Source organism: Trichomonas vaginalis, chromosome V, assembly GCF_026262505.1.
Source record: "Trichomonas vaginalis G3 chromosome V, whole genome shotgun sequence".
Lineage (NCBI taxonomy): Eukaryota > Parabasalia > Trichomonadida > Trichomonadidae > Trichomonas > Trichomonas vaginalis.
Window position 1 is genome coordinate 21,059,402 of NC_067207.1, and position 18,310 is coordinate 21,077,711.

Consider the following 18,310-nt stretch of genomic DNA (forward strand, 5'->3'; position numbering starts at 1 on the left):
TAAATATTTGACATTTACAATTTTTTTTTAAATGGCAACTAAAAACAAAGTTTCTGAAATACAAGTTCATTTCAGGAACTTAGAAACAATGGGCGACCAAACAGTTGTCCATAGGAAGAAATTCGAATTTGCTTTAGTTATTGTCAGAAAATTTGTAAAATTATTCTGTTCTGACGCTGTTTCGCAAGTTCCCAGAGATACAGATGAAGCAGTTGATGAAATTCTTTCATTCTTCCATCCATTATTGCAAATTTTCAGTCAAAATATAATTCAAACCTGGACTTATCCAACAATTGAGAATCCACCAAATTTTATTTTAGATCAATTACTTGACTTATTTACTAAATTTCACAATGCTGTTGAAAAATATGGAGAGGATTTTTCTAATATCATCAATGTCAATGCGCCAGAATGGCAGCAATTTAATAATCTTGATCTCCGTGCAATTCTTGCATCATTTACTCAATATATCAAGCAGCCAAATATCTCAGAAGTTCTTTTAAATAAAGTCAAAGCTAGACTTTCATCAATAGAAGAAATTCTCTCTAAAAACAGTGATGAAAGTTTAGTTGTTAGAACATTCTCTCCTATTCCTGTCAATTATCAATCATGGCTCGTTGATTACAATGATTTTGAGGAAATTAAAGAAATTGGCCGTGGTGTTTCCGCACATGTCTATTACGGCAAGCATAAAAGAACCGGAGAATACGTCGCCATTAAGAAATTTACCTTCCAAAAACTGAATTCTGCCAAATTCCAATCAGATCAACGCGAAGTAGCCGTTCTTGCCACAGCCCAGCATCCAGCACTACTCAGACTCATTGGAGCAACCGATTCCTGGCCATTCTGCATCATAACTGAGTGGATGGACGGTGGATCTCTTTACAAAGCCATCCATACTCCTGGCCACATGAATGCCACGCTCCGTACAATAGCAGCATTTGATATAGCACGAGGTATGCAGTTCCTTCATTCAAGGAAGATCGTTCACAGGGACTTAAAATCCTTGAATGTTTTATTAGATTCGAACAAAAAGGTTAAAATCTGCGATTTCGGGTTTTCACGGTTCGCAGAACAGTCAACAGAGATGACCAGCAACATCGGTACACCGCATTGGATGGCTCCTGAAGTACTAAAAAGAGGATCAAGATATACATCGAAAGTTGACGTTTACGCTTATGGTGTTTTGTTGTGGGAATTGTTGACTTCTGAAACTCCTTACGACGGTTTCGGTAGCCAACAGATTATTTCGGAAGTTTTGAATTTCGATGCAAGGCCACACCTTCCAGAACAAGGCAACATGGCCATGCGGGACCTAATAACACTATGCTGGGATCGCGATCCAAATACGAGACCAAATTTCGATGATATCGTAAAATTATTCAAACAAGGATTGGTGATGTTCGATGGTAGTAACACAGAAGAAGTACTCTATTATATAGAAAAAAGTGCAACGGAAGGTGAGTTACTCATTAACATGGTCGAAAAGTCCTTCAAAGATTTGAAAGAAAATAATCAAATTTTTGACACTGTAAAGTTAATTGAAAAAGTGGGTCTTCCACCAATATGTATTGATAGTTGCTGGGAGATTGTTGAATCAATTTACTCGGCTTTCGTAATAAGTAACCCGGAACAGCTTTCTAGGCTTTTATTCGTTTTCTTCCAAACATCAAAAGTATATTTCGTCTCAAAATTGCTCAGACAGATGCCGCCGAACTCAATACCATCTAGTATCATGGCAAAGTTCGTGGAAAACCTTCCGACAGGCAATCCTGGGACAGATACAAATATTGTTATCTCGGCTTGCAAGAATTCATGCCACGACTTAGCATCTATTTACTGCGTTAACCCAAAGGATATCGCTTTGGCACTAGAAGTCTCTTCAGTTAAAGGAGTTGAACTACAATTGAAATACATTGTGGCAGATCGATGCGTACAAGGGTTGAACAGCACAGATATTAGTCTACAGACCGCTGCATTGCGCTGCCTCCTGTCGCTTGGCGAATATAAAAGAATTCCGATTATTTTACTTGAAAAATACACACAGAATGAAGATTTGAAAGGATTATCAACGGCATCATACATAGCATTAGCTTCAAATGGAATTAGAATACCAAAGGCTGTTTTGAAACAAAATTTGGAAAATTTAGAAAATTCCGAAATTTCGAGATTGCTTTTATCATCCGCGTGCGAGAATGAAGAAAATTCAAGAGATATTATAGAGTTATTAACAAATATTACTCAAAATTCTGTTAATTTACTTATTCGAATGGAAAAACATGTTTCTTTGAGAGATTTGATTCTTGAAAAGATTAAAAACGGAAGTACCCCTGATTCATTAGCTCAAAAGATCAAGAAGGGCTTCCAAAAGTAATTTTTTTTAATTTGATAATATATATTTTTGTTTTATATATATATTTTTATTATTTTTATATATTAGTAAAACCTTCCTATCGGCCATAAATACAATTTTTAAATTAATGTTTTAATTCATCATTTGAAAAAATTATTTACTTCAAATGATAAATGGTTTTGGTGAACATCTTAAAATCAATAGTGTTATTTCAAAAATATTCAAATTTTATTAATTTATTTATAAAAAATTCAATAAAAAGTATTTAAATCATCGCAGATTTTCACTACTTAACCTTTGCATCTTTCTTAGCACCAACAGAAATAAGATATTTAACAACTTCAAGATGACCATATTCTGATGCATAAATGAGTGAAGTCCATCCATTTTCATCCTTTGCTTCTTTATCAGCTCCAACAGAGATAAGATATTTAACAACTTCAAGATGACCATTTCTTGATGCATAAATGAGTGGAGTATTTCCAAATTCATCCTTTGCTTCTTTATCAGCTCCAATAGAGATAAGATATTTAACAACTTCAAAACGACCATTATATGATGCAGAAATGAGAGGAGTATACATCCTTTTATCTTTTGTTTCTTTATCACATCCAATAGAAATAAGATATTTAACAACTTCAAGATGACCATATTCTGATGCATAAATGAGTGAAGTCCATCCATTTTCATCCTTTGCTTCTTTATCAGCTCCAGCAGAAATAAGATATTTAACAACTTCAAGATCACCATTTTTTGATGCAATGATGAGTGGAGTTTCTCCCCATTTCCCATTTGTTTCTTTATCACAGCCACATTCAATAAGAGATTTAACAAGTTTTAAATTCCCTTTTTCGCTTGCTTCATGAAGGACATTCATTTCAGTACCAAATACAAAATTTCTTGATGTCTTTTTCCAAAGTCCTTCTTCACATGATTTTGAAATCATTGTTTGATTTCCTTGAGATGAAAGTTCATCAAGGAAATTGTAGATACTTTCGAAATCACCTGATTCCTTAAGTTCTGAAATTTTTGATAGAAGTTTAGAATCTATTTGAAATTGCTGGATTTTCTTTGTAGAATTAGGTATTTCGTTTTGTGTTTGCATTAAGAAGTCAATAACACTATCAAGTATTCCAAGTTTCATGTATTTCTTGATTGATTTAAGAATTGAAACAACTTCTTCGAAATTTTGAATAGAAATATTTGCATTTCGAGTGCATTTGTATAACTCGCTTGCTTTGATTGTAGGATCTGATTGTTTGAGAAGATCGATGAAGTCTTTTGTTGTCAAATGTGAAAATTTCATGATTTTTTGATATCTTGTGTTTCAAACACACCGAATAACTTATTTTCATCAATGTAATCTTTGATGTGAGCAGCAATGTATTCAAAGTTATGAATAAGGTCCTGACTCATCAAAATGAAAAGCCGTTTACTTTACAAGTCGTAATTCCAAGGAAATAGAAAATCCATTAAAATATGTTCATAGGTAATTTCCATCAAAAATGAAAAGAATTTCTTTTATATTTCGAAAGATCTAATTTTCTTGAACAATAATTAACATTATGAAGCTCATTGATGTGTCATAGCAAATGCTGTGGACTATACTTGAATTTATAGGCTTGAGAATGACTCCAAATTAGAAAATCAGTTCAAAAATAATTACATTTATCATTATATGTACAAAATCTTAGCAGAAAGCGCTGTACTGATGTATCAAGAAGGTCTTATCAATTATTTTTTTTTACGATCCAAAAGTGACCAAATTACAAAAATTTTCAAAATCATTATATAGAAAATGGATGATGAAATATCAAGAATTTTAAATTCGCCAACATATTATGATGTCTTGCAGGTAGATAGAAATGTTGATCAAGAAGCTCTTAAAAGAGCTTACAGAAAAGTTGCATTGAAAGTTCATCCAGACAGATGCAAGCACGAAAAAGCTACCGAAGCATTTCAAAAAGTTTCACACGCCTACGAAGTCCTTTCTGATGAAAACAAAAGAAGACAATACGATTTATACGGAGAAACAGGTCCACGACCAATGAGAGCTCAAGAAGCAGAGGGAGCTCGCGTCTTTGTACAAGAAATAGATCCAGATATATCCAGACAATTCTTCGGTTTTCATCAATTTGGCTTTGGAGATGACTTTGATGATTTTCCATTTGGCAACGTACATTTTCGCAGATACAATTATGCAAGACCACAAGAGCAGAATTTACATCCATTCAGGAATTTCCATCTTCTATCAATTCTTGTTATTTTTATTGTTATGATTTTGCTCAATTCATTTGTACAGAGAATGGGATCAGGAAATATAGAAAGTTTGATAAAGTCTAATCTAGTATTTAATGGTATGCCAAAAAATGCTGATAGAAAATACATTGATTTTACAACATTATACTCACAGGAACCTTTCCAGATACCTTACGATGTTTATGTTACTGTTTATCGAAAATTAGGTGGGGTTAGTCCTCAAGAATTAACTAGATTCATACGAGATGTTGCAGATTCTGAATATATTAACTTTATGAAGGAAAAATGCAAAGCAGAATCCACACATAGCCTTCCTAAGACATCTTGTAATAGAGTTAACGAATTGGTGAAACAAAGACCAAGAAAATCTGTCTTTGATCTTTAAATTAACCAATTTTATTTTCTTATGCAATTTAATACTTATAGAAAGTTTTCTTTTATCATAACTTGTTTGGCAATACTTGTAAACATATAAAATTTAGCTTTTATTTCTTCAATATATCTGTATTATTTTTTTTTAATGTTTACTAAGCTCTTTTAGTGTATTAGGACGTAAGAGTTATATTTTCACATGCATATTTGTAATTAAGAAGAAAGATTGCAAGGTAGATAAATTTTGTTGTAAACTTTCTTCCCAGAACCCAAATCAAGAAACAAAGTATTCGTTTTTCCCTCTCGTAATCCATCTTCTTGATTACATACTCATTTTCCCTTAAAGCGGATATAAGAATTTTACCGGTGCATCACGCCAATAATGATAAAAAAGTGCCAAGTAGTGATTACTAAACGTACAAATAAATTTTAAATCATTGCGCAGATGGATAAATTTGATAATGAAGTAATTGAGCTTAGCAAATTAGCAGGTGCCAATGCTCAAAGACACCCACTCAAATGGATTAGATGGGAAAGTTCTTATATTTCTCCTTCAGGCACACATGCTCCTCCGTGGAGAGAAGCTGAAGGCGATTACGGCATTGTAATTGTTTCTACACATGATGCTGGAATTGTAATCATATTATGCAAGCAAAACGGCAAATGCCTTAAAATCAAGGGCTATTCAATCGAAAAGAAAAGCGCTTCTGAAGAATTAAACTACGAAGAGGATGGACCAGAAATGAAATCAATTGTAGATGTCTTACATGATATATCTAAGCACTTTGACAGTACATATGACGCTAAAGTTAAAGGTGAAATTTCAGACAGTGAAAATTTGGCCGTCTCTCGCGAAATCGCACAGAATTCACTTGTTTCTCTTCCACAACCGGTTCTTGTTCTAAGACAGCCAGAAAGCCCTACTGGCGAAGAAGATGCTGAAGAAAATCAGCCAGAAGATGATGAAAAGATTGTTCAATTCAACAAACCTTCATCAACTGAGGGTGAATACTGGAGCTTACATGCCAAACTAAAGGCACTTGGCAACCCAGAAACGTCTGATCCAACAAATAACGATCTTAAGGAATTGTCTGAGAATCCAGTTTTCAAAGAAGCATCTGGCCAGCGCGCTATTTATTCAACCGGTTCTATTCCTGCTCTTCGTGATATCCTTCGATTCAAACAAACACACAACTACGGAGATACTAGAACAACTCAACAGATCTATGCTCTTCGTATATTCGCTATGATTTCTCTCAATGCACTTATCAGAAGGCATTTGGCAAACCAAGATTTCGTGAATTTATTATTTGATCTCCTTAGAAGAGAAGAAATGACTTTAATGCCAGATTTACTTACAACAATTGCAAACTGCTGTCACAACACCGCTTTTCGCAACTTTTTCATTCAAGTCGGTGGTATTGAGCAATTAATTGTATTCATCAAACAGAGTGATTTAGTTTCAGATGTTTGCTATACACTCTGGTCAGTCAACAGATCAGCCGAAGCAACAAAAGCTATGATTGACTCTCACTTAATGATTGAACTTGAAAGATACACAAATCCATGCAATGCAAATGATAACCAAATGACAAATATCACACGTTTGCTATGTTCTCTTCCTAAATATGGTCCAAAGATATTCGAACCTTTGAAACCATATCACATCAAATTCTTCTGCCAAGGTCTAAAGTCAACAGATGATGAATGCGTATCATGGTCAGCTATGGCTTTAACATGCTACCCAATAGATGAAGAATTACAGAAATTATTCTGTTCAAAGGCTCAAGATGGCCCAACAAACTTGATGACAATGCTTGATAGCAAGAATGAAAATGTTATCTTATCCGGCCTTAATTGTGTTGTTACTCTTGGCGAAATTCCAAGCATCAGAGATGCATTTATTCCTGCTATTCATGCTAAGCTCCAGAGGCTTTGGAAGAGCGATAGTCCGAAAGTTATTCAAGGTGTTCTCAAAGCTCTTGGCGTTTTGACATTGAACAATTCATGCCTTGAATGGACACAGAAGCAGAATATGATTCCAGATTTGTTGAAATATCTCTCATCAACAGATCCTGATTATATTGTTTATGCAGCTAAAGCAATTGGAACTTGCTGCAACCAGAAGTCAAATCTTCAGCAATTAATGCAACTTAATGGTGTTAGAACACTATGGTCATTAATGAAATCTCCATATTCTGCTGTTCAAGCTGCTGCAACACGTGCACTTGTTCCATTCTTGAAGTCACCAGATTCACCAACAATTGTCAGAACATTTGTTGATGGTTTAGATTTGCTTGTTGGACTTCTAAAGAGTGATGATTCAGATGTTCAAGAAAGCGCTTGTATGGCAATTACAGAAGTTGCACGCGATACAGAAAATCTTGCTTTCATGACCGATCTGGGCCTTGTTGAATTACTTTCTAGACTACTTTCCACAACAAAAGATTCAGTAAGAACCCCCTTAGCAAATGCAATTGGTGTTGCCGCAGCTTATGGAGATAACAGACATCATTTCGGCCAAGAAGGTGCTGTTGATCCATTAGTATCATATCTCCAGCCACCATCAAATAATCCAGAAGTTCATGCCGCTACAGCTAAAGCTCTTAAAGCTCTGAGTGAAGATGCTCAGAACTCTAAGAAACTAAGCAATGCGGGTGTTGTAGAATACTTATTGATGATGGTTTCAAGTACAGATAGAGAACTTCAAATGGCTGCTGCTGTTGCTATTAGAAATATCAGAACTAACAGAGGTTAAGTTAATAATTTTAAGATTTTAGAAGTAAAGTGTATTTTTTTTCTTGGTTTATTAATTATAGCATTTTAAATTACAGCAGTCAATTATGAGCAGTAAAACCATTATTCAAAAAAGATTGAGGCAATACATTTGGAGAATTATATGAATTTAGAAATTTCATAGACTCCAATTTTCGTAACTATCTATGTACTTATTTGTCAGGAAGCTGTAATTCTTAATTCCCTTGTATTCGCAAAGTTTCATCTCTAAGTGCGGGTGTTTTTTCAATTTGAAGACTAAAACTTAAATACTTATCCATGGTGATATGTTTTATATTAATTCATTTCGGTTGAAAATGTGTCGAATTTCATGGAGAAAAATGACGGTTTTTATAAGAATGAGCGCTGATCTTTTTGGAGATTCTTCGGACGATGGAGATTCACTTTTTGGCGTAAAAGCCCCATACAAACCCAAAGAAGCGCCCACGCAAGAAAACAATCTTGTTTTACTAAGCATTACTTCAACTCCTACTCCAAAATCGGAAAATGAATTACCCCCAATTCCACAACCACAGCAAAGTCCGCCAGAACTACCGAAATTATCACCAGAACCACAAGTTGAAAAACCTGTTGAACAGAAAAATGAACCTCCAAAACCAGTAAATGTTGAACAACCAAAGCAACCAGAAAAACCAGTGGAGCAACCACAGCATTCAGCTCCAAAAGCAAAGGGAAAGAAAGTTTATACTAAAACTGACGTAGAAACTTCTCTTTCTCAATTTAAGAAAATGATTCAACAAAAATTCGATGAATTACAACTCGAAATACAGTCATTTAATCCACCTCCAATGCAATACCGTCATGTTTGCCTGTCAAATGAAAAAATGCTTCAACAAGTTCGTTCTATTGCGACTGAATCAGCTCAAAAGAACAGAATTCTTACAGAACTTCAATCACAGATTGATGAACTTTCATCTGTTTTTGTTGATCGCGAAGAAAGAGTTAACTTACGATCAAAAATTCAGCAATTAAATAAAGAATTAGCAGAATACTCACAACCAATTGATACAACAGCCTTAAATAATAATATAAATAGATTAGAAGAGGAACTTAAGAATATTTCTGAAAATTACAAGAAAGATGAACAACTTGAAAGAGATTCATCAGAAAACAAACTTCAGGTAGCTAAAAAGAATACCGAAAATGATACAAAACGATTAAATGATCTCATTAAGCAATCAGAAAATACAAAAAAGTCACTTGAAGAACAACTTCAAAAATTAACCTTAGAAAACCAGAAATTATCGGAATCTAACCCACAAGGAGATGATAAAGCAGCTGCTCAGCTCAAACAAATGAAAATTAAATTGGCAGAAGCGGCAAAAGGAGTTGTTCAAAGATTGGCCGGTGGAACCCTCAAAATATTCACAGGAAATATTAAAGAAAAGGGAAGATATCCATCAGCTCAGGTTTTAAACGCGCTGAAGCAAACTTTGGGAAATATTGCCGATGAAATTTTGAATCCAGATGATTACGACGAGGATGAGGAAGAGGACTAAATTGTATGATTTTCTATTACTTAAGTATTTTTTATCATTTTTTTTATTTACAATATTATAACAAAATTTATGATACACTTTGATTGGAATTCTTCCAAAATGCATGGTCATGCTAATAAATTGAGATAATTTTAAATTTTTTAGAAGATTTTGAGAATTTGCAGGGATTGGCTATTTGAAAATTCTTTAATACACTATAGACTACAATAATTTCATATTAAAAAAGTAAAATGTCTCTCAAGATTTTGGCTTTCAAAAGTGACAACTCAGCATAGACTTAGTAATGGAGGAAGAAGATTGGGGCTTTACTAATGATATTTACCAATCCTTTTTCCAGATGAACTTCGAATGGCCATGCCTATCATTTGATGTTATTCAGGATACATTAGGTGCATCTCGTCGTACATTTCCACATACTGCCTACTTTGTTTCAGCAACACAAGCAGAATCAGAGGACGAAAATCAACTCCTTGTCACAAAAATCAGCGAGCTTCAATATACTAAGAATGATGGCACAGCAGAAGAAGATCTTCCAGATCCAAAGATCCGTGTCTGCGGCAATTTCCACCCATCATGTGCTAACAGAGTAAGATGCATGCCACAAAATACAAATGTTGTCGCAACATGGACAGAAAGCGCAGGCGTTTGCATCTGGGATATCAAAGACGCAATTAATGCATCAAACACAGATTCTGGTGATGGAGCCGTCAATTTGCTTCACGAGTGCCCAGCAGATGATGAAGGTTACGGCCTCGCATGGTCTAAAATCCAGCAAGGCTTATTAGCTTACGGTGATGTCAACGGCATCATTCAGCTTTGGAAGCAGGATGGAAGCTCATTCCGTCAGCTTTCTCAGTTCCCAGCTCACGCCGACAGTGTTGAAGATATCGTCTTTTCTCCACAGGATGACGGCATCTTTGCAACATGCAGTAGTGATGGCTACGTCTGTATCTGGGATAACCGTGATCTCAAGGCTCCAATCCTCAAATTCCAGGGTCGTAATCTTGAAAAAGATCCAGAAGCCAACCCAGCAGATAAAATCGATATTAATGTACTCGACTGGAATGGTATCCAGAAGACCCTCATTGCTACAGGCTCAGACGATGGTCAAATCAACGTCTGGGATATCAGAAACGCATCTGACGAAAACGGCCCAGCATTCTCAATCGATTACCATCAGGATGCGATCACATCCATCGAGTGGAACCCCAACGACGAAACAGAGCTCGCAGCATCATCAGAAGACGGAAGAGTCACTGTTTGGGACATTTCTGTCGAAGCTTTCGATCCAGAAGACCGCGAAGAAGGTATTCCTGACCAGATGATGTTCGAACATCCAATTGCCGAGCCAAAGGAACTCCACTACCATCCACAGATTCCAGGACTTATCGCTGTCACAGGAGAAACATTTGATGTGTTCATTCCTGATATTGTCGAAGATGCTGATGCTCAAGAGGATGGAACTCCAGCTCCAGAAACAAATTAATTTTTCATACAACTTTTCTTTTTTATTATATTTATATTGAGTTATTATTATAAATAAAGTCTTTATTGAATGCAAAATGATGCTTTATTTCTACCTTTTTCAGTAAATTATCCACTGATATTTTCGAAATATAGATAAACTAATAATGTTGTTCATCTACACATATTAGAAACTCTTAAACACGGGATGATCAGCGTCAAATTGTCGTTGATTAAGATGTCTCTTTGTAAAAACTAGAATTCACTTTTTCTCGGAATCTAGCTGAGATAAATCAAAATTATTCGAAAATATGGAATGGTTGTAAACTATAGTTGTATCCTATTTATTTCTTTTTGTTTGACCATAAACCTCAAGATTTTTATCAAAATCTCATCCTCTCAAAAAATGGTATAAAAAAGGTTCAAATCCTTTTATTCATAAGTTCCTCGCAATTATTATCAAACTATAAGAATTTTAAAATTTTGAAACCGATTTTATTTTTATGGTTCGACTTCCTGCCCTAAATCCACACATTGTTTTCGTTAGCCGTTTTAACAAGAATCGCCAAGTTGTTTATAAACTTGATAAAAGCGGAAAACTTATTGATAATCCTAAAGAGACAACTTTAGAACGAAATTTGCAAAATATACAGAAATTACCCCCAAAGCTTAAAATTAAATTAGTAACAAATGAACAAGCAGCCAACCCTAAAGTAAGTAGCGAGGTTTGCAATTCCATAACAGAAATTTTACAAGAACCAACATTAATTTAAGTTCCTGAATCGATTCAACAGATTCCTTCACAATACCTTGTAATATAATAGTGTCAAAAGGCGAAATTTCACTATCTTGGCCTTATTTTTCATTCAAAAATGTTTTTAAAAATTTAGAAGAATTCTCATCAAAACATTAAATTACTAGAATCAAACATTTTTTAACCATACAATTTTTATCAATTAATTGAAAATTTCATAATTTTTGTAAAAGTACTATTTTATTCCTATTACCAATTTCCGTTTCCTTACAATTGATAATGTTTAAGTATTTTCTAAGTTTTTGGAATAATTTTATTAAATTATAATGATATTGAATGATTGAAATATATGAAGAAAAGAAGCCGTAAGCTTTGTTAGTTGATACAATTATATAAAGATACTTGAATAATGGCTTGCTTTCTAAGTGTATCTGTTTCCTATTAGGCAAAAAGAATTTTGATTTGAAATTAAATAAATTCATTATTTCGTCATTTGGTCATACAATTGAATAACAAACATGATAAATCAAACTATTAAAATTGAATGTGAACAGTAAAAGATTGATTGTGAAGTTTATCAAAATTAGAAAGATGAAATTTTTTACTGAAATCGTGTATTCATTATTTATTTTATTTCTTTAAAATCTATCTGACGCTTAACCGCTTCATGCAAATACGTTTTTTAACCTCACATCCGAATAACCCCGAAATTATATGATATCTTAAATTATTTTCTGCAAAAACAGCAAAAATTTTGAAAAGAGATCTCTGACTCGGAATTTTATAAGATCATTAAACAATTCTCTCATCCAGAATATCAACTTTAACAATCATGCAATTATTGAATTATCATTCAAAAAATTAAATCCACATTTCAGTTTTCTTTATTATGCTATTTTTCCTCTTCTCAATTGCTATATCAGATGAAGTTCCTCTAAGAACAAGGCCAGCACCCACACCTTCACGCACATTTAATCGAAAACCATCAATAATTTCAGGATCATTCTTCCTTACTGTGATGTCAGTGGCCGCAATTGCTGTTACAATTTACTTTTTCGTTTACAGATGCAAAAAAAGATGTCGAGGAAAATTCTGAAAATGAAACTGGATCAAAAAAAGACAAGAATTTCAAAAATCTCAAAAGGAAGTCAAAAAAACACAGAGTACATGGTCATCATCCTCGCAAGAACACACCAACCATTCCAGAGGGCGAACCATTACTTCCAGAATCAAATTCGGACTACAGCTATTACTCTTATGAAGAGGAAGAATTTGGTGAAGGAGAAGAAGAGGGAATAGTAGAAGAGGAGGAAGATCAGGCAAGTCTTTCCGTTAAATCACAACCCGCTTTTCCAGATAGTATCATGGTAACGAATGGATCCGCTTTTATTCTAACAGATGCTGACAATTTACTTGCAGAATATGAAATTGTTGCGCCAAATAACACCGATGAATACAATCAGAAAAATAGTATGCAGATTGTCAGAACTGCATCACAAAATGATGCATTGATGGCAATTCAAAATAAATTAAATGAAGAAATTCAAAAGAAAGCACGTGAAAGGCTTTCAGATGCAACTATGAGTACAGAGCAGTTCAAACCAACACCTCTTTCAAATGAAGAAGGTAAAGGAATCACTTCCCAAAGTAGTATAAATATTCCTTCATACATTACTGATGCACTTAGACCTTCAGATGATGAATCTTCTTCTTCATCAGAATTATCAATAGCTAAGCTTGGTTCTGATTTATAAGTTATTATATCGATTTTATATTTTGTTTGTAAAAAAAATCAAAACCAATCAACATGATTTTTAGTCTCTAAATATTCAATAGAATACCCACACATTCAAATTCGAATAGGATTTTCGAAATATATATAAATCAACACGAATAAGCATTTCACAGCTTTTTTGAGCTATAGGTTTACCAATGCTCATATATGCTAATTTGTATTGTTATGGATTTCTAATTGAATATAATATTCGAGTGAAAAGATGCAACTATAGCCATGTGAAGTTGTTTGGCATGCATAAATTATTAATCTAAGACAACCTTAGCCAACTATCACTGTACCAATGGAACTTTTGCCCAGAAAATTGAGTTCGTAACGTAAAATTAATCCATCGGAAATCTTTAACTTCTATTGAATTGCAATCAATTGTTAATTCCTTACTGCCAAGTTCACAAATGTAAAAACGGTTATCAATTCAATATTAAGCTATTTTACAAAAAAATTTCTTTGAATTCATAATGTTTCTTTTATTCCTATCAAATGTTGCATTAGAAGAAACACCAACAAGGACGAGGCCTTTAGCAACAAGACCATTGGCAACACCAACGGCTACATTTAACAGAGAGCCAGTCGTTATTTCAGGTTCTTTGATAATAGCTGGTACCATATTAGCTGCTATTGGTGGTTCTGTATTCTTTTTCTATTACAAGTACTTAATTCGTCAGAAAATTATTGAAAATGATGAGCCAGAGTCATGCTCTGACAAAGAAAAACTCAATGAATTCAAAACTGGAAAGAAAAAGCATCGGAGACGTAAAAAATATTCTAACAATAGTGTGCAACAACACAGTAATGTAGATGATCAAGAAAAAACTCCATTACTTCAAAGTCGAGATCAAGATTCATATTACAGTTATTATTATGAAGAAGAAGATGGGGAAAGTAATAAAGGAACAAAAACAAATAACTTCTCAACAAATCTTTCGACATTTGTTCTTTCCGAAAGCGAAGAGTCTCCATCTGATCACTATGAAATTCCTCCTGAAGCCGATAAAGGTACTAGAAGAGGTTCCATAACGAAAACAGCATCAGAAACTGATGCATTAAATTCTCTGAGATTTAATTTGAATTTGAATAGTCCCAAAGTACAAAAATTTCGTCAATCAAGTATATTTTTTGGTCAAGATAAAGCTCAATCACTCGAAAGCGGGATGAATGCAGGAATTACTGCACAATCAAGTTTACAAATACCATCATATATTACTGACGCTTTGAAACCTTCTGATGATGGATCATCTTCATCATCTGAACTTTCTCTTGCAAAAATCCCAGTAGATATGTGATATCAAATTATATATTTTCTTATTTTGTTTGTTTATAAATAATATTACTATGTATGCATAACAAATTCTATTTACAATCATATTCTTAACAAAATAACAATAACATAAGTTAATATTTCCTACATGAGTGTAGGTTTGCTAATCTTTGCATAATTGGTGGAAAATTCATATATGCTAAAGCATATAATGGTTTTTGCTTTATATTTAATCCATTCCAGCTATAATAATCTAATAATGTTTGCGAAATATTTCCAGATTTCATCATTGCAGAGCAATCTGAAGCATAAATTTTCTGTTTATATAATATGTTCTCTATCGGGGCCATAAAGAACATTAATGGTACATACAACGCAAATGTGGCAATTAATAATCTTCCTGCGGGTAGTGAATCACTTTCACATAATGAAGTTAATCCAGCATGATGAATATTGCGTATTAGAAGCGAAAACAAAAATACTTTAAAAATATTTAAAAATAATTTCATAAAAGGAATCTGATGTCTATTCATTTCGTATTCAACAATTGCCAATTTTTTGATATCACCTTTGTGCATGACATTTATCAATGTATCTGAGTAAATAATTTTTGGATTAAATAATCCCCGTAAAAAAATTCTTGCATGCTTCGTTCTAACATGATCATTGATCACATATGTTGTTATATCTTTGAAAAATTGCTCTGAACTTTTGTGATATTTTGCATTAATCGAATGTAAGTCGTAACCATTAAGAAATGAAACTATTAAAGCAATTAATGAGAGTAGTATGAAGATTGTGAACCATGGACTTTTCGGAGATGGGTTTATTACGTTACTATTTGAATCCTTTTTTTCGTAATCGATATCTTGAAGCTGATTTGAATCTTCACGATAAATTTTGTTAATAATAGTAACTATTAATGATAATGCAGCACCTATTAATACATAAATAAAAGCTAAATGCGATAATAGATAGTTAATTGAAGCGACATTATATTTAACTTTACTTTCAACAATATATTGATCGTAAATTCTTGGAAATGCATATCCAAAAATGAAATATATTGTGTAATTGAATATTGTGAACTTTAAATCTGAAGAAAATCTATTTACATAGCGATGAAAGTTTGAAATAATATAAATTAATGAACCTAGTGAAAGAGCAATTGATAAATACTGAGAAGATAATTTAAGTATTGAATAACGTATTGAAAAATACTCAAATTGAAGTGGATGCTTCATATATCTTCTGTACTGCTTGTATTCAAGCAATATTAGTAATGATTCTATTATTAAATCTAAACAAAGTAATGAAATAATTGTAGTTTTTAATTGCATTTAAAAAAAATTATTATGTAGGGGGTGTAAAATTTTATTTGAATTCAATTTTTTCCTCCCCCAATATAAAAAAATTTTGATTCCCCTCAAAGTGTCCTTAAAAGTGACACAATGGCTGGAACTGAGAGAGAAGTTGCCTTCCGCAAGCAAAGGCGTGACTATACAAAGCGTACAAAAAAGAACCATATCCGTGAAGGAACCAAAATCACTGTTAAAAAGCAAGAGAGATTCATACGTCCTGAATCATTAGTATCTAAAAACCGCCAGTTACAGACTGACAAAAAGAAATTCCTAGCTAACACAAAGCGCCCAGTTAGCAAGAATTTCCCACAGCCATCTGAGGAGGACAAAATTGCACTTGTTGTTCGTGTCACACCAAAGAAAGAGTATTTATGCAAGGAAGTTCGTACAATTCTTACAGAATATCGCTTAAATGATCAGTTTGATGGCGTTTTTGTTGCTCTTACACAAGAAAATCGTCAGAAACTTAAATCAATCGCCCACACAATTGTTTACGGTGTTCCTACTGTTGAATTCATCCGCCAGCTCATTCACACACGCGCTTTCACAGTTAAAGATAACAATGAAATCGCTATTAACTCAAACAAATTAGTTTCAGAGGCACTTTCAGATAAAGGCCTTGAATGCCTTGACGATATGGTCCATTCCATTTCTTCGGCTGATGACAATGCTACAGCAGTTGCAGCATTTCTCGCTCCTTTCCACTTCAACAAGATCGATGTCTCAAAGCCAAGACTTCTTGCAAGCCAGGGAGGTATCTCTGGATGGACTGCTGATATCCAGGACTTCATTTCTAAGATTATATAAAGATAGAGCTAAATATTTTTTATTAGAGAATGAAATTATAAATAATCTTTACTATTTTTAACTCAATTTCTTGAAAATTTAATACATTTCCTACAAAATTCAATATTTTCCAAGATTCCAAAAAAAATTATTTTTATCTCAATTAGTTTTCTGTAATTTTAAGATATCTTATTATTGTGAATAGCTTAGAGTGTTATTACCTGACTACAACAGCTCAAAGAATCTAAAATTGAAATTGATCATTGATTTTAAAGATCAAATTGTAAAACTATAATTTCTCTAGTTCCTAAAATAAAGAAACATATCAGTTAAATTCAGCTACTGCATATCATTCAAATTGATAATTCTTCAAAATTTTAGGTTCTTATCTATATCTATTAACAATCAACTAAAAATCTGTTTCTAAATACCATCATTCCTTAGAACAAGATCAGAAAAAATAATATTTTAAAATCTACGAACTAAATGTGACACAAGCATACTTTATCCATTCATGTATGTCTGAAAATCATTTAGTTAATGATTCTTCTTATTTTTTCATATTGTTGAAATGACTGAAAATACATTGTATAAAGATCGTGAGGATTGGAAAGATATTGAACCTCTCCCACTTCCACAACAGCCAGGAGATCCATTTCAAGTCGAATATACTGAAGATTATGTTGATTTGATGGGATATTTTTTGGCTGTTCTTCATAAAAAAGAAGTTTCTCAACGCGCATTGGAAATCACAAACAAAGTTATTCAAAGATTTCATAGCCACTATACAGCATGGTGGTATAAATATTACATTTTAGAAAAAATTGGCTACGATTTCAAAACAGAACTACAAAATCTCGAGAAAATTATCAAAGATGCTCCAAAGTCATATCAAGCCTGGCATTACCGCCAATGGTTGCTTGAAAGAACAAATGAAAAAGTTGATGAAGTTAGTTTCCTTAAAGAAGTGTTTTTAATTGATGCGAAGAACTTCCATGCATGGAGTTACGCAATATGGTTTGCAGATCATTTCAAACTATACAAAGAAATTTATGATCTTGCAAACTACCAAATCGAAATCGATATGAGAAATAACAGTGCATGGAATACAAGAAAAGCCATGGTTGACTTCATGAATTTAGATCCAAAAGCTGAATTCGAGGCTGCAGAACAAAGTCTTCTTAAAATTACTAAGAACGAAGCATCGATGAATTACGCTTTTGCAATTGTTGAGAAAGACAAATCTTTAGAACCAAAATTACAAGCACTCGGCGAAAAACTTTATCAAAAGAATCCAAAGAATCCTCGAGCTTTACAAATTTTATTGTATGTAGCTTCAGGTGCAAATGATACCGAAAAAATACAAAAATTGTGCCAAGAACTAATTATTGCAGATCCAATCAGAAAACCCTACTATTCATTAGTTTTGGAAGGTAAAATCAAATACAGATAACAAATATTAATTAATACGTTATCTATTTTTGTTTCATATGAATTATAAAATCATAAATTTTTATTTACTTTTTTTAAATTTGAAAATAAATCAAGTACATTTGATACCTCGTTATTGTTAATACAATAACTTCAGTTTTCTTATTTATATCCATATTGTC

General features: G+C 33.1%; 10 protein-coding genes across 10 annotated transcripts; 9 read left to right on the plus strand and 1 right to left on the minus strand.

The window, feature by feature from the left end:
* Positions 1-25: 25 nt before the first annotated feature.
* On the plus strand, positions 26-2,455 carry TVAGG3_0375750 (protein kinase protein; the record flags this gene model as incomplete). Its single annotated transcript, XM_001328748.1, has 1 exon — positions 32-2,374. One exon carries the CDS (start codon positions 32-34, stop codon positions 2,372-2,374), a length of 2,343 nt encoding a protein of 780 aa, XP_001328783.1.
* Positions 2,456-2,466: 11 nt separating this feature from the next.
* TVAGG3_0375760 (protein ubiquitination) lies at positions 2,467-3,757 on the minus strand (the record flags this gene model as incomplete). The annotated part of the gene is made up of 1 exon (XM_001328749.1): positions 2,640-3,659. One exon carries the CDS (start codon positions 3,657-3,659, stop codon positions 2,640-2,642), a length of 1,020 nt encoding a protein of 339 aa, XP_001328784.1.
* Positions 3,758-4,146: 389 nt separating this feature from the next.
* TVAGG3_0375770 (protein folding) lies at positions 4,147-5,109 on the plus strand (the record flags this gene model as incomplete). Its single annotated transcript, XM_001328750.1, has 1 exon — positions 4,152-4,997. One exon carries the CDS (start codon positions 4,152-4,154, stop codon positions 4,995-4,997), a length of 846 nt encoding a protein of 281 aa, XP_001328785.1.
* Positions 5,110-5,387: 278 nt separating this feature from the next.
* TVAGG3_0375780 (armadillo repeat-containing protein 4 (armc4) family) lies at positions 5,388-7,787 on the plus strand (the record flags this gene model as incomplete). Its single annotated transcript, XM_001328751.1, has 1 exon — positions 5,430-7,742. One exon carries the CDS (start codon positions 5,430-5,432, stop codon positions 7,740-7,742), a length of 2,313 nt encoding a protein of 770 aa, XP_001328786.1.
* A 331-nt stretch (positions 7,788-8,118) lies between these two features.
* Positions 8,119-9,279, plus strand: TVAGG3_0375790 (uncharacterized protein; the record flags this gene model as incomplete). The annotated part of the gene is made up of 1 exon (XM_001328752.1): positions 8,119-9,279. The coding sequence occupies one exon, from the start codon at positions 8,119-8,121 to the stop codon at positions 9,277-9,279; it is 1,161 nt and encodes a 386-aa protein (XP_001328787.1).
* A 239-nt stretch (positions 9,280-9,518) lies between these two features.
* TVAGG3_0375800 (chromatin disassembly) lies at positions 9,519-10,946 on the plus strand (the record flags this gene model as incomplete). The annotated part of the gene is made up of 1 exon (XM_001328753.2): positions 9,563-10,765. The coding sequence occupies one exon, from the start codon at positions 9,563-9,565 to the stop codon at positions 10,763-10,765; it is 1,203 nt and encodes a 400-aa protein (XP_001328788.1).
* A 291-nt stretch (positions 10,947-11,237) lies between these two features.
* Positions 11,238-13,322, plus strand: TVAGG3_0375810 (uncharacterized protein; the record flags this gene model as incomplete). Its single annotated transcript, XM_001328754.2, has 1 exon — positions 12,862-13,251. The coding sequence occupies one exon, from the start codon at positions 12,862-12,864 to the stop codon at positions 13,249-13,251; it is 390 nt and encodes a 129-aa protein (XP_001328789.1).
* Positions 13,323-13,473: 151 nt separating this feature from the next.
* TVAGG3_0375820 (uncharacterized protein) lies at positions 13,474-15,882 on the plus strand (the record flags this gene model as incomplete). Its single annotated transcript, XM_001328755.1, has 1 exon — positions 13,751-14,575. One exon carries the CDS (start codon positions 13,751-13,753, stop codon positions 14,573-14,575), a length of 825 nt encoding a protein of 274 aa, XP_001328790.1.
* A 119-nt stretch (positions 15,883-16,001) lies between these two features.
* TVAGG3_0375830 (maturation of LSU-rRNA from tricistronic rRNA transcript (SSU-rRNA, 5.8S rRNA, LSU-rRNA)) lies at positions 16,002-17,043 on the plus strand (the record flags this gene model as incomplete). The annotated part of the gene is made up of 1 exon (XM_001328756.2): positions 16,002-16,718. One exon carries the CDS (start codon positions 16,002-16,004, stop codon positions 16,716-16,718), a length of 717 nt encoding a protein of 238 aa, XP_001328791.1.
* Positions 17,044-17,199: 156 nt separating this feature from the next.
* On the plus strand, positions 17,200-18,217 carry TVAGG3_0375840 (CAAX-protein geranylgeranyltransferase protein; the record flags this gene model as incomplete). The annotated part of the gene is made up of 1 exon (XM_001328757.1): positions 17,269-18,150. The coding sequence occupies one exon, from the start codon at positions 17,269-17,271 to the stop codon at positions 18,148-18,150; it is 882 nt and encodes a 293-aa protein (XP_001328792.1).
* Positions 18,218-18,310: the final 93 nt, after the last annotated feature.